General features: G+C 40.0%; 1 protein-coding gene across 1 annotated transcript in view; it reads right to left on the bottom strand.

The window, feature by feature from the left end:
* LOC113035712 (uncharacterized) overlaps positions 1-12,851 on the bottom strand; it is a 29,976-nt gene that overhangs the window by 3,033 nt on the left and 14,092 nt on the right. The window contains exons 9-16 of the mRNA XM_080289214.1: positions 12,021-12,212; positions 6,730-6,927; positions 6,546-6,559; positions 6,436-6,458; positions 5,624-5,724; positions 2,725-2,810; positions 1,813-1,892; positions 11-170 (exon numbers count right to left, since the gene is read on the bottom strand). Of these exons, the coding sequence (XP_080145340.1) occupies positions 11-170; positions 1,813-1,892; positions 2,725-2,810; positions 5,624-5,724; positions 6,436-6,458; positions 6,546-6,559; positions 6,730-6,927; positions 12,021-12,212 (854 nt within the window). The remainder of the gene's footprint in view (positions 1-10; positions 171-1,812; positions 1,893-2,724; positions 2,811-5,623; positions 5,725-6,435; positions 6,459-6,545; positions 6,560-6,729; positions 6,928-12,020; positions 12,213-12,851) is intronic.

Here is a 12,851-nt window from a genome sequence, read left to right as displayed (position 1 = left end):
ATAAATCTACCTGTGGCTTTTGCAGGATGGATCCGCAGCACTGAGCGTCCCCTCCATGCTTGTCTAATGATGTCAGATTGTACAGTGTTCCTGCACAGCACTTCATCTGTGGGTCTTTAATGTTGTAGGCTTTGACCCCACAGCAGTGAAGGTTTTCTGATTTGGGGTGTCTGAGTGGAAAACAGAGGTAGCAGTTAGAATTAAATTAAGTACAGTGACATAAAGAAGTATGCTCATAAGAGGCTAAGTGAACCCCAAGTTGCTGCTGTTACACTCCGAATATTAGTACAAAGTACTTAGGCTCATAAATGAGCTGTATGAATGTCTATATTTAAGTGAATGATGCTTATAGAAGTAAGTGCTTTGAGTGTTTGCTTGAGTAGAAAGACAATATATAAGTACTAGCCCACTTAGATCACTGCTTATGTATGTTGCTTGAAGTCAGCCTGAAAGATAACTTCCTCTCTGCTTCAAAACAGTGTTTACACAGGGTGAAGTGAAAGAAACACACTATCAGAGCAATTTCAACACTCAGAGTCTACACAGAATGCATTTATACCCAGTGTTGCTGTTACTGTACAGCTACTGTAGCTGAAAACAGCCACAATTCAACGAGTTCAGCTGATCTGGAACTAACCATAAAACAGAAACTGAGATCTGAACGTGATATTTTATACATCAATACCTCTTTCAACCCATATGAGAAATACTGAATGATGAAATAACGGTAAGGGCAACACAGTAGTGTGGTGAATAGGGTTATTACGTCACAGCTGGAGGGTTCTGAGAAATCCGACTGAAAACAAAAAGGCATCCCAGGAGATGAGTCATGCACACAGACAGGGTTTTTAAACATAAAAATTTCAAATGGCAGTCAGAGTCAGGGACTCAGACAGGCTGACAAAGAGAGGTTTGGCACAGTAAGTTAAGAGGAAACAGATGAAGCTGAATTTCTGCTCCGGTAATTATGTGTCTTCCTATCTCAGACACCATGTCTGTTTAAATGGATTGTGCCATGCAGATGTTTTTTTAATCCCTTCGTTCTCACAGAAGAGACAGAATAAGTTGTTCCCATGCTCCCGTGTTCCCATACTGATTCTAAAAAAAAGGAGGAAATTCCAGTTTTCATCAGCAATGTAAAGTAATTAAACAAATCACACATGTTCTGATTTGTATGGGTGGAAAACAGAGGTACTAATTATAATTAAATATGGACAGCGACATGAAGAAACATGCTCCTAACAGGCTGAGTTAGAGTTCTCATGTTCACTGCTGGATGCCAGCTTGAAAGATAATGTCTTTACCACAGTCTTTACACAGGCTGGGAATTAAAAGTAGAACATCATTAGAGCTACAGCTTCATCTCTCTGTTAGTGTCCACATAAAAAAAATAAAAAAATCAGTCACTGAAAGACATAAGTCATGACCAGACAGGGTGTAACAACTAACAGTTAGCACCAAACCCAATAAAAGACCCAGACAGGCTGTTTGAGAGATTCCTTGGCACAGTAGTTCAGCGCATTTTCCAAGGGAAAAAAAGAACGTCTGCCTTTCTCAGACGGTTTCGTGCGAAATGTTTTTTTTTCCCTGCTTCACCTTTCTCAGACGGTTTCTGTTTTCACTCAAGAGACAGACTACATATAAAAAATGTTTCCATACTTTCGGCCACCCTGTCTGACAAAATTCCAACTAGCGTTATATTCCAACTGATTAAAACAACAAAGTTAAAGAACTAATTTTTCACTGGACTTTCTCAGCAATGTAAAGCAGCAACGCAAACACACTCACTCACACACACACGCACACAATCACCTGTGTCCATTGCAGCAGATCTCAGTACGAGGCCGGTAAATTTCCGTCCCACAGCAGTGTTGTCCCGGGCTGCCATAAAACTGAGAACAACATAGAGTCCCTTTAGCCGGATTGTAAGGAATACACATCTCTGAACATTCCTCTCCATCATCTCTGCCCTCGTACAAGGTGTCATTACAACAGAGAACTCCACGTTATGCTGAGCAATACACAGCACTTGAAGAATCAGAAATAATGCAGTAAATTGCTCAACAATGCACAAACAGCCAAACCCTTTTATTTGTGCATTTAAATGCACATGGATGAACACATAAATTTATGAGTTTTTACAAAAAGAAGATGAAATGCAAAAATCAGGAAAAAAACAAAAAGTTGAAACAATTCAAACATTACACAGGTCTCATTTCCACACATAACATATCTAATTTTTTTTGTCTTACCAGATTTATGGACCTTTTGCAGTAGTGGTAACCAAAACCAACACCGCTAGACGAGTTTAAACATCAGATTGAAAAACACCCTCAGTTACTGTATAAGAGGAGCGGGGTGGAGCTCTAAGCTCTCTCATCGAAGCTGCACAAAAACAACCTTTTTTGTCTGGGATCACTAGGTACCATTGCTGTCAGTTATTTGTGTAAAACTGAACATTGCAGCATGAGGCCCTTCATTTTTAATAACAAAAACTTTAATGAAAAATCTCGCCAAAATGCCATTAATATGTTTTTCCCTTTTGTTTTTTTAAGGAAACAGTGCTTTAGGCTTTAGCCATAATTTGAAAGCTTGATTTCATTTTCCTACAGAAAAGGAGATTAAAACTGTTGAGCTTTGCACTTTACACTGATTAAAAAACACAAACAGCTGGGCAGGCCCAGAAAAGGAAAAGAAAAACCCAAAAAACAATTTGTACATTACTTGATCTAGCCACGGCTTGCATTGAAATACGGATCCATCACGGCAGACTTCTATACGTGGGTCATACACCCTGGCCTTGCTTTGACCTAAACAGATAGGTGTGAGGGTTGGGGTGGGTTGGGGTTAGGTGGAAAGAAGAGATAGTAGTTGCAGTAAAAATAAAACATGTTGTGATTAATGATGTCTTGTGTGTAACTTTGTTACACACAAGTTGCTTTATTCTCCCTCCTTTGCAAAATACTGACTATAAAATAAAGGAATTCGGTTGGTTTCCAAGTCTTTGTAGGAGGCATCTGGGGCTAGGTTGGTAGAAGAGCTGTCCCCACTATGCATTTCATTGGGCAAGATAGTGAACAAGATACTGAGTTACCACTGATGCATACACGGTAGTGTGAGTGTGTCTGAATGTTAGATAAAAGTGCTTAGTCCTACATGTAAGTGACTGGGTGAAAGGGATTTATAGTAGAAAGTGTTTTGAGTGCTCAACTAGTGCAGGAAAATGCAAAAAAAAAGGATAAAGGTTAACACTACACACCCTGATGTGGGCTGTTAAGCATACCAGACATTTCTGAACAGCTCACATATTATGGAAAGACCAAACCACATGTTTAAAACCCTCCACCTCCGGGCTTAGAGCTTTAATTCTCCACACTGGAATACTTGACATGAAGGGAGTGTAAACTCTCAGAAGTTAATGCCTTATGGTGATTAAGATATGGTGATTTTAAAAAAAAAACGTCTTTTGTGGAGTACAGTAACTGATATAGATGCCAAGATTTTGAACAAACCAGCTGCTGCACATCCTTTTTTGGATTCAAAGATAATCCTGAGTTATCCCTTTTTATTCATTGCAAAGCTTTAATGTTTTTCATAGGGTGGTTCAAAAAGATGGAAGCTCTTTCAATTGTGTGGTCTGGGGGAAAATATCAAGACCATTTTCCCATAGCAATTTAATCTTTTGCTAATATGAACAATGAAATCTTTCTCTATGTAGGGAGAAAAAAAGTTTTTATTTGTAAGTGAACCACCCTTCCGCGCAGCTTACATTTTCCATGATTTTGATCTTGGCAAGATGTACTGTCTGGAAAAATAAAGACACACTTCACTGTCTGAAAGTTTGATTAAAAAAAATACTTAAAGTCTTCAGGGAACCCTTAGAAAAAAAAAGTCTTTGTCTAACTTTCTAACTGTCAGAGTTATTTACACACCCAAGATAAGAATGTCAATGTGAACTTCTTTTAAAACAGTCCCTCTTTTTGAGCAAAAGCCATTTAACTTAAGGCCTAAAACTGTCTCTGTGGCAGATTTGATTTGATGGATTTATAACAGTGTTGGCGGTTACAGTTAAATTACAACAACTCAGTAGTTGAACTAAAGTTCAGGGTCAGTCATTGTAGTGCAGCGCTTGACATGGTTGCCTCACAAGAAGAAAGTGCTGGGTCCTAGTCTGCAGACTGATCAGCTGTTCAGGGGCTCATCCTGCCTCTGGTTGGAAAACAGAGCCTTGCAGCTGGGGTACGTTTCAACCCCATGATGACTCTGACTCTTTCCTGACACTAAACACACTATAATAATTATAGTTGGGTTTTTTTTTTTTAAATCACCATACAGGCATGAGGTCCATATGGAAGGTCAAGTGAGAAAAGACTGTGTATTATGCAGTACCTTATTGACTTGCATAACAACATATCAACGTTCTGTCAGGACTATTGCTGCAAGTGACTAATCACATTGTTGTAAAAGGAACCCTTAAAGTTCTAAAGCATGGCTGTTAGTAGGAAGACTTCACATAAAGAGTTCATGTATAGATGACAATGTGTTGGATGAATTACTGAATCAAACAGAAATAATTTTATTCGACCCATAGCCATGATCTTTCCTTAGTTATACTGTTATCTGGGCCTGAGCTTATTTTTAGATAGAATAAGGCTAACTGGAAAACTGTTCTCTGGACTGATGAATCACACTTTCAGCTGCCAACATCATCCAAGCTAAATACGGACCAATAAAACGTTATTTACGGGTACCATTATAGAGGCATAGGGCCAGGGTAACTTGAAAGCACCATTAATAATGAACATGCTTTGGAGGAACACGTGCAGATAAGATTGCATTCTTTTCAGTCTGTAACTATCATAAAAGCATGGCTGATAAACTGATGCTTCCCTCAGGATCTGCCACCCAATAAAAACATCTGGCACTTTGTGGAAAACTAAAGAGACAAAAAACTGGCTAGCACTTGAAACATGAGACTGTGAAAACATGCGACTTCAAAAGCTATTTGATCTCCTAATTTCTTACAAGTTGTGTAAAAAGACAAGAGGATGCAGCACAGTGGGAAACATGCCCCTCACCTAAACATTTGGAAAAGGGTTTTTTGGTATTGACTTCACAATGAGCAAACAGGTTACAGTATAATATAATATAGTTTCATCATCCTAGATGAAAGTTCTTTAACAACATCTTGTCAATAGAACCTGTTAAGCTTGTTATTTTATCTCTTTATAGTTTTCCATTCTAGGGATTTTCCAAAATGAGATGGTGTCACAAAAGCAAATGATGCAATGTTCCCTTTAGGGGAAATTTATGCTGCAAATAAGTTTTTGTTTTTACACGGTTGCACGTAAGATAAACATGTTTAAACTGCTCACTCAGCTCTAACTGCTTTCTTGGAGCGTGGGCTGTTCCTTATCTGATTCAACTCACTCTACAGGCCCACATAAAAACCATGGGATGATGCAATGTCACATACAATGATCAATGATAGATAGAACATCTGCAGGGAAGCTTTAAGAGTGTTCTTAGTTTTGTTTTTTTTTTTTGCAGGACTATGCAGAGTTCTTGAAAACTTTCCCTGGCACACACTCACTCAAAGAAACAGCTATGGAGACGGTAATACCTGAGGCGCAGAACCAAAAAGGCTTTTGGTGTCTCTCACAGCAACGATGCGTCTTTGGATTGTAACATGTCGACCCACAGAGATGTGTGTTTGGTTCAGTGCTGTGGATAGACAAACACAGCCAAAATAAACACAAAAACCACTCCATATCACTGGTACACTACCACAGAGCAGAACAGAAAGTATTAACAGGTATATTTATTTTTACCGGCTACTGGATAGCATCACACTTTACTGCGTGTACTCGGATTTCATTCAGTAAAGATTAAATCTGTGACCTCAATCCAACTGAAAGAAATTGGTGGACCAGGCTTAAAGCCAATTGTGTGTCTATAAACCAACAAATTTCAATTAACTAACCCCTAATTAACCAATTCTGTCAAGAAGAGTGATCAAATTTATGCCAAAAGCTTGCTCATGGCTAACAAAAGTATGTGGTTTAGGTGCGACTTACTAAGGGACATTTAACTTAGTTGGGGTGTATTTAGACTTTTGGCACTGTGGGGATTACAGAAGATCAAAAATCATTTCAAAATTGTGCACCCATTGTTTTTTAAATTATTAAAGGTGTGTGCTGTATAGTCTCTCATGAAAAAGAGCAGTTCAAAGAAATAATTTAAGCACAAATTTACTATGATATTCATGCCAGTGATGAGTCTATGTTGAGCACAACTGTAAATAAACTCAAATTAGAGTAGAACATTTCCTACAAAGCCTGAATGCATGATAGTTAATCTTGACTAGATTAAATTTACATTTGTCTACATATGACATTATAGTAAAAATTGTTATAGTAAAACCCATTTACTTACCAAAAGTGTTGGAGCTCATGTGTCTGAGAAATATAAAACATAAAGGCAAACATTCATATATTTGCACAAAAAAGTAAAAGAATGATATTTTATTGCAGTATGTATCTTACCAGTTGTTGAAAACCTGTAAAGATAAAGCACAAAGCCTTTTGAAGTGGAAAACTAAACTAAACCAAAATAATTGCCATTAACTCATCATTTGTCATTACATTTTAATAGAAAATATGAAGCTAAGAGTTAAATCTTAAATAGATTTGTAAGATATGCATGAGACTGCATTTGACCATTTCTGACCTTCAGGGTTAGCTGACTCCTTTGCACAGCAAGATGAATGCTTCGGTTGTACCTCCAGAACACCTTCATTCTCACAGCAGCACTGAGTCCTGTTGTCATACTGGTGGTGACCGCAGCACTGGTGGAAAGTGGAATTCCTCACCAGACTCTTCTTATTATCATTCGGACCACAATGCAGAATTCCCACATTTTGCACTCCTGTGAAAAAAAATCAGATACTAAAAACTGTAAGACTTATACTTCAGTCGTAGCTAATTCATGTTTAGCTTATACTGTACGAGAAAACCGTAAAAATAATAATTGCAATGCTGCTTCAAGCTGCAAACCTTGTGTTTATTGCAAGGGAGAGCAACACAACCTCCAAATCTGCGGAAAGCTCAAGGACAAGCCTCATAAGGACAAGATTGAGTTTTTAAGGAGCATAGGACTGTGTTTTGCCTGTTTGAAACATGGTCACATGAGTAGCAGCTGCAAATGCTCTCAACTGCATCCTACCCTGCTGCACATCACCAATAGGGACTCACAAAAAGAAACAGCAAGGGGGGCGGCTCAACAGTTCGTATCAAGTGCTCTTGTACAAACAACAGCAACTTTCAGCATGACTGGGGCCGGTAAGGAAGATTGTATTCTTCCAATCGTTCCAGTACGTGTCAAGGCCCAGAAAGGAACCAAGACAGTAACAACATATGCATTCTTGGATCAAGGCAGCTCAGCCACCTTTATGACAGAGTCACTGATAAAACAACTGAACCTGAACGGACGAATTACGAAAATCTCACTCCGAACGATGGGAAATGAATCTGTTGTGAACACCTGCATTGTGACTGGACTGGAAGTCAGTAGTCTGGATGGTAGCCAGTTTATTAAACTTTCAGAGGTGTATGCACAAGACCACATTCCTGTAAGTAAAAACAATATCCCATGCCAGGAGGATGTTGACAGGTGGTAACACCTGACGGAAGTGAAACTTCCCACTATCCAAGCGGATGTTGGATTACTCATAGGAGTGAATGTTCCCAAAACCATGGAACCGCTTAAGGTGGTAAACAGCGTGGACAATGGACCCTACGCAGTGAGAACAATATTAGGTTGGACAGTAAATGGACCACTTAGGAGTGGAGGCGACATGAGTGGGAGAAACAGATTGGCACAAGTGACTGTGAATAGGATATCAGTAGCCAGGTTGGAAGAGCTCTGGCAGCTACAGTTTAAGTAAGACTTTCCTGATGCGGGACAAGACGAAAATCTTGAAATGTCCAAGGAAGATCGTCAGTTTCTGAACATGGTGTCTCAGTCTGCAAAACTGGAGGATGGCCATTATAGTATTTGTCTTCCAGTGAGAAGCAAGGCGCTGTGCTTGCCAAGCAACAGAGAAGTCGCAGTGCAACGTGCGCTGAACTTACAGAAAAGATTCACCAGAGATGTCAAGTTTTACGAAGAATATGTTGCATATATGGATGATATCCTAAAAAAGGGTTACGCGATCAAACTGAACGATGCTGAATGTAAGTCACTGGAGGGACGAACATGGTATTTGCCTCATCATGGTGAGTGAATGGGTCAAATGCAGAGAAAAACAAGTAATTTCCCCATGGGGATCAATAAAGTATCCATTATTATTATTATTATTATTATTATTATTATGGAGTGAGACATCCAGTCAAGCAAAAGTTACGTGTTGTCTTCGACTGTGGGGCAAGCTTTCAAGGAACATCGCTGAACCAGCATCTCTTGCAGGGACCGGATTTGACAAGCTCACTGGTGGGAGTCCTCCTGAGGTTTCGACAGGAGACTGTGGCAGTAATGGCTGACGTGGAGGCCATGTTCCATCAGGTCAGAGTCAGCAAGGAAGATACAGATCTCCTCAGGTTTCTTTGGTGGTCTGATGGGAATTACAAGGAGAAGCTTGCAGAACACAAAATGTTGGTCCACATCTTTGGTGCCACCTCTTCGCCAAGTGTTGCATCTTTTGCACTTCAGAAATGCGCTACTGATTTCGAAAGGGAATTTGGTCAAGAAGCTGCAAGGACAGTCAAGAAAAAATTTTATGTGGATGACTGTCTTAAGTCAATTCCAGAGGAAGACGCAGCAATCACCCTGTGTTCTGACTTGAGGAACATGTTGGCAAAAGGCGGATTTCGACTAACAAAATGGTCAAGCAACAGCAGAAAGTTGCTCAACTCAATTCCTGATGAAGAAAGAGCACAAGGATTTAAAGTTCTGAATCTGGACGAGAGTAATTTGCCGATGGAAAGAGCATTGGGAATTCAGTGGTGTGCTGAATCAGATCAGTTCAAGTTCAAGATCAACCTTAAAAACAGACCGAACACTAGAAGAGGACTGCTTTCCCTTCTCAGCTCCATCTTTGATCCACTGGGATTTGTTGCTCTGGTGATTCTGTGTGCAAAAAAAATCTTGCACGATTTATGTCGGAGGAAATACGGCTGGGATGAATCCCTACCAGAGGATGTCATTAAGAGCTGGAATAAGTGGGTTGCAGATTTGCAAAGGCTTGACGACTTTGGAGTTGACAGGAGCATCAAGTCAAAGCATTTTGGTGCACCAGTCTTTGCGCAGCTGCATCATTTTGCTGACGCAAGCGAAGACGCTTATGGAACAGCAAGCTACCTGTTGCTGCGCAATGCAAGTGGCGAGACTCAGTCCACCTTGGTAATGGCAAAGGCAAGGGTTGCACCTTTGAAGTGTCCAACCATCCCACGAATGGAACTGATTGCCGCAACAGTTGCAGTGAAGATGGATAAACTTCTAAAGAAGGAACTAGAAGTAGAACTGCATGAATCTGTTTTTTGGACAGATAGCACGGCTGTGCTAAAGTACTTGAATAGTGAAGGCACAAGATTCAAGACCTTTGTTTCTAATAGGATCTCAGTGATCTTAAGCCATTCTCACATTCGGCAGTGGAGATATGTCAATACCACTTTGAATCCAGCAGATCATGTCTCTAGAGGACAGACTGTTGCAGCATTCTTAAAATGTGGCGATTGGCTTTCGGGTCCAAGTTTTCTATTCTGCTCAGAAGATCAGTGGCCGAAGAATCCAGATCCCAGAATGCTGGATTTTGATGACTTAGAGGTCAAAAGAGAAGCTCAGACACATGTCATTCAGATGCAAGGGCTCAAAGACTCAGTAGACCAGCTGATGAATCACTACTCATCTTGGACAAAGCTAAAGCGTGCTGTAGCCTGGTTCATGAAACTGAAGAGTTTGCTTAAGGAATTAATAGCAAAGAGAAAGGAAGCAAGCACAATGAGTGAGGAAATCAGGATGAGCCAATTCAAGAAAGCTTTCAAGGGAAAAAATCTAACCTGTGACGATTTGTCTGAAGCAGAAATGGAAATTGTGAAGTACTGTCAGAAGCAAAGTTTTGAACAGGACTTGGCAATGCTGAAAGAACATCAAAGGGTGAAGAAAAAAGGCTCTCTCTACAAGTTGACTCCAGTACTGCAAGATGGAGTCATAAGAGTTGGAGGAAGGTTGAGTCGAGCAGCAATGCCAGATGATGCTAAGCAGCAAGTCATCTTGCCAAAGGACTCACATATCACACAGCTTGTGTTAAGACATACCCATGATGTTACAGCTCACGCCGGACGGAATCACATGTTAGCTCATCTGCGTCAAAAATTTTGGATCCCTGGAGCAAATGGAGCCATTAGAAGGTTCTTGTCAAAATGTGTTACCTGTAAAAGGCTACACGGAAGTGCTGGCAAACAAATAATCGCAGATTTACCAAAATGCAGGATCCTGCCTGATGACCCTCCATTCACCAAAGTAGGTGTTGACTACTTTGGTCCATTCCTGGTAAAAAGGGGAAGAAGTCAAGTAAAGAGATATGGTGTCATTTTCACATGTCTTACCACACGAGCTGTACATCTGGAGGTTGCATCTTCACTTGACACTGATGCGTGTCTCAACGCCATCAGAAGATTCCTTGCCAGAAGAGGACAAGTTAAAGAGATGTACTCAGATAATGGAACCAACTTCCGATCAGCTAACAGTGAGTTAAAGAAAGCAATTAAAGAATGGAACTCCAGTATGATCATAAAATCATTGCAGCAAAGGGGGATCCAATGGCATTTTAATCCACCAGCAGGATCTCACCATGGAGGAAGCTGGGAGAGACTCATCCGCTCAGTGAGAAAAATTTTGAACATCACAGTAAAAGAACAACTGTTGGATGAAGAAGGTCTCCACACCTTGCTGTGTGAAGCTGAGGCTATTATGAACAGCAGGCCTATTACAAAGGAATCTTCAGATCCCAATGACCTGGAGGCTTTAACACCCAACCATCTCCTGTTGCTGAAGGTTAAGCCAGAATTACCCCCAGGAATCTTCAACAAGGATGCCCAGTATGTAAATCGCAGGTGGAGACAAATCCAATATCTTGCAGACATTTTTTGGAAACGCTGGTGCAAGGAATACCTCATGCAGCTCCAAGAGCGTCAACGATGAACTACACCTAAGAGAAATTTCCATGTTGGTGATGTTGTGCTGATCGTAGATGACACAGCACCCAGAAATTCATGGCCACCAGGAAGAATCGTAGAGACCTTTCCAGACCAGAAAGGTCTGGTGCGTCAGGTGAAAGTAAAGACCAAGACCAATGAGCTTGGCCGACCAGTTACAAAGCTGTGCCTTTTGCAAGAAGCTGAAGATAATTGATGCACTCTTCGAAAGTCAAGAACTAGTTTCCTCTGAGGGGAGGAAAGTGAAAGAAGATTTCTTTAAGATAGTTGAAGTTCAGTTAAGTAATGTAGCCATAGACCTTTTCATTTAAGTTAAAGATTTTGGAGTAATTGTTTCAAAGACATTGATAACAATTAGGGGCCGGTAATGTAGAAGCCTACATGCAGTTTAATTTGAAATGTATGCTTTTATTTTGATAGTGCAGAAAAAACAGGAAGTTGGGCGAGAGGAGAGTGGAGCCACATGGTATTTTGACCTCGCAATCTCTCTTCATCCATTTTGAATTGAGCTTTATAAGTTTTCGTAATTTGGAATTCTGTTGCTGTGTACCTGTTTGGACTTTTGAAGTAAATATTGAAAAAACTATCAAGGACTGTTTTTTGTTTTTTTGTTTTTTTTTTGGATATGGAAAGAGGGACTAAGCGGAGCGTCAAGCTAAGGCTCCATTCGAAGGAAACCTACATGTACAATATGAAATAAAAAATAAATCTGTTGTTATTGGATTCGTCACACACAGCTGACATGTAAGTGTACGAAGTAATGAGTCACCCACAGTTGACATGTAAGTGTACAAAGTAATGAGTTACCTGTAGTGGAGCTCTTGTCACAGCAAGATGAATGCTTCGGTTGTACCTCCAGAACACCTTCATTCTCACAGCAGCACTGAGTCCTGTTGTCATACTGGTGGTGACCGCAGCACTGGTGGAAAGTGGAATTCTTCACCAGACTCTTCTTATTATCATTCGGACCACAATGCAGAATTCCTACATTATGCACTCCTGTGAAAACGAATCAGATACTAAAAACTGTAAGACTTATACTTCAGTCATAGTTAATTCATGTTTAGCTTTGTGTTTATGTGTTTCTCGTACAGTATATCCTGCAATACTGCTTTTCACTGTAAAATGATTATCTTATGATTAGCTCTAGTTCAGTTTAAACAATATTCTGTGGAAATTTGTAAAAAACAAAACAAAACAAAACAGCTATCTGACACTATAGTTGCTTTGGTTTGTTGAGGCAACTATGGAAAGCTGTAGAGGAAATGACAAAGTCATCACCTCCAGTTATGAGTCTGGATTTTATTGGATTGCTATATGACAACTATTGGAGGATCAACAGCACTGTAGACATGGCAGATCTTTTATAAAATATGGTATCGCTTGTACAGAGTTTTGAATTAAGGGAGAAAAATACACACAAATGTGGCAGGTTTATTAGTTAGTCTGTAATTCTAGGATGTTTACTCAATCAAATACATTTCTCACCACAGTCTGATGTGCATTAAGACTCATATGTACAATATGAAAAAAAAATGGAACTGTTGTTACTGGATTCGTCACACACAGCTGGCATGTAAGTGTACGAAGTAATGAGTTACCCACAGTTGACATGTAAGTGTACGAAGTAATGAGTTA

Source organism: Astatotilapia calliptera, chromosome 14, assembly GCF_964374335.1.
Source record: "Astatotilapia calliptera chromosome 14, fAstCal68.1, whole genome shotgun sequence".
Taxonomy (NCBI): domain Eukaryota; kingdom Metazoa; phylum Chordata; class Actinopteri; order Cichliformes; family Cichlidae; genus Astatotilapia; species Astatotilapia calliptera.
The sequence above is the reverse complement of the archived record's forward strand: the minus strand, read 5'-3'. Positions and strand labels throughout refer to the sequence as shown.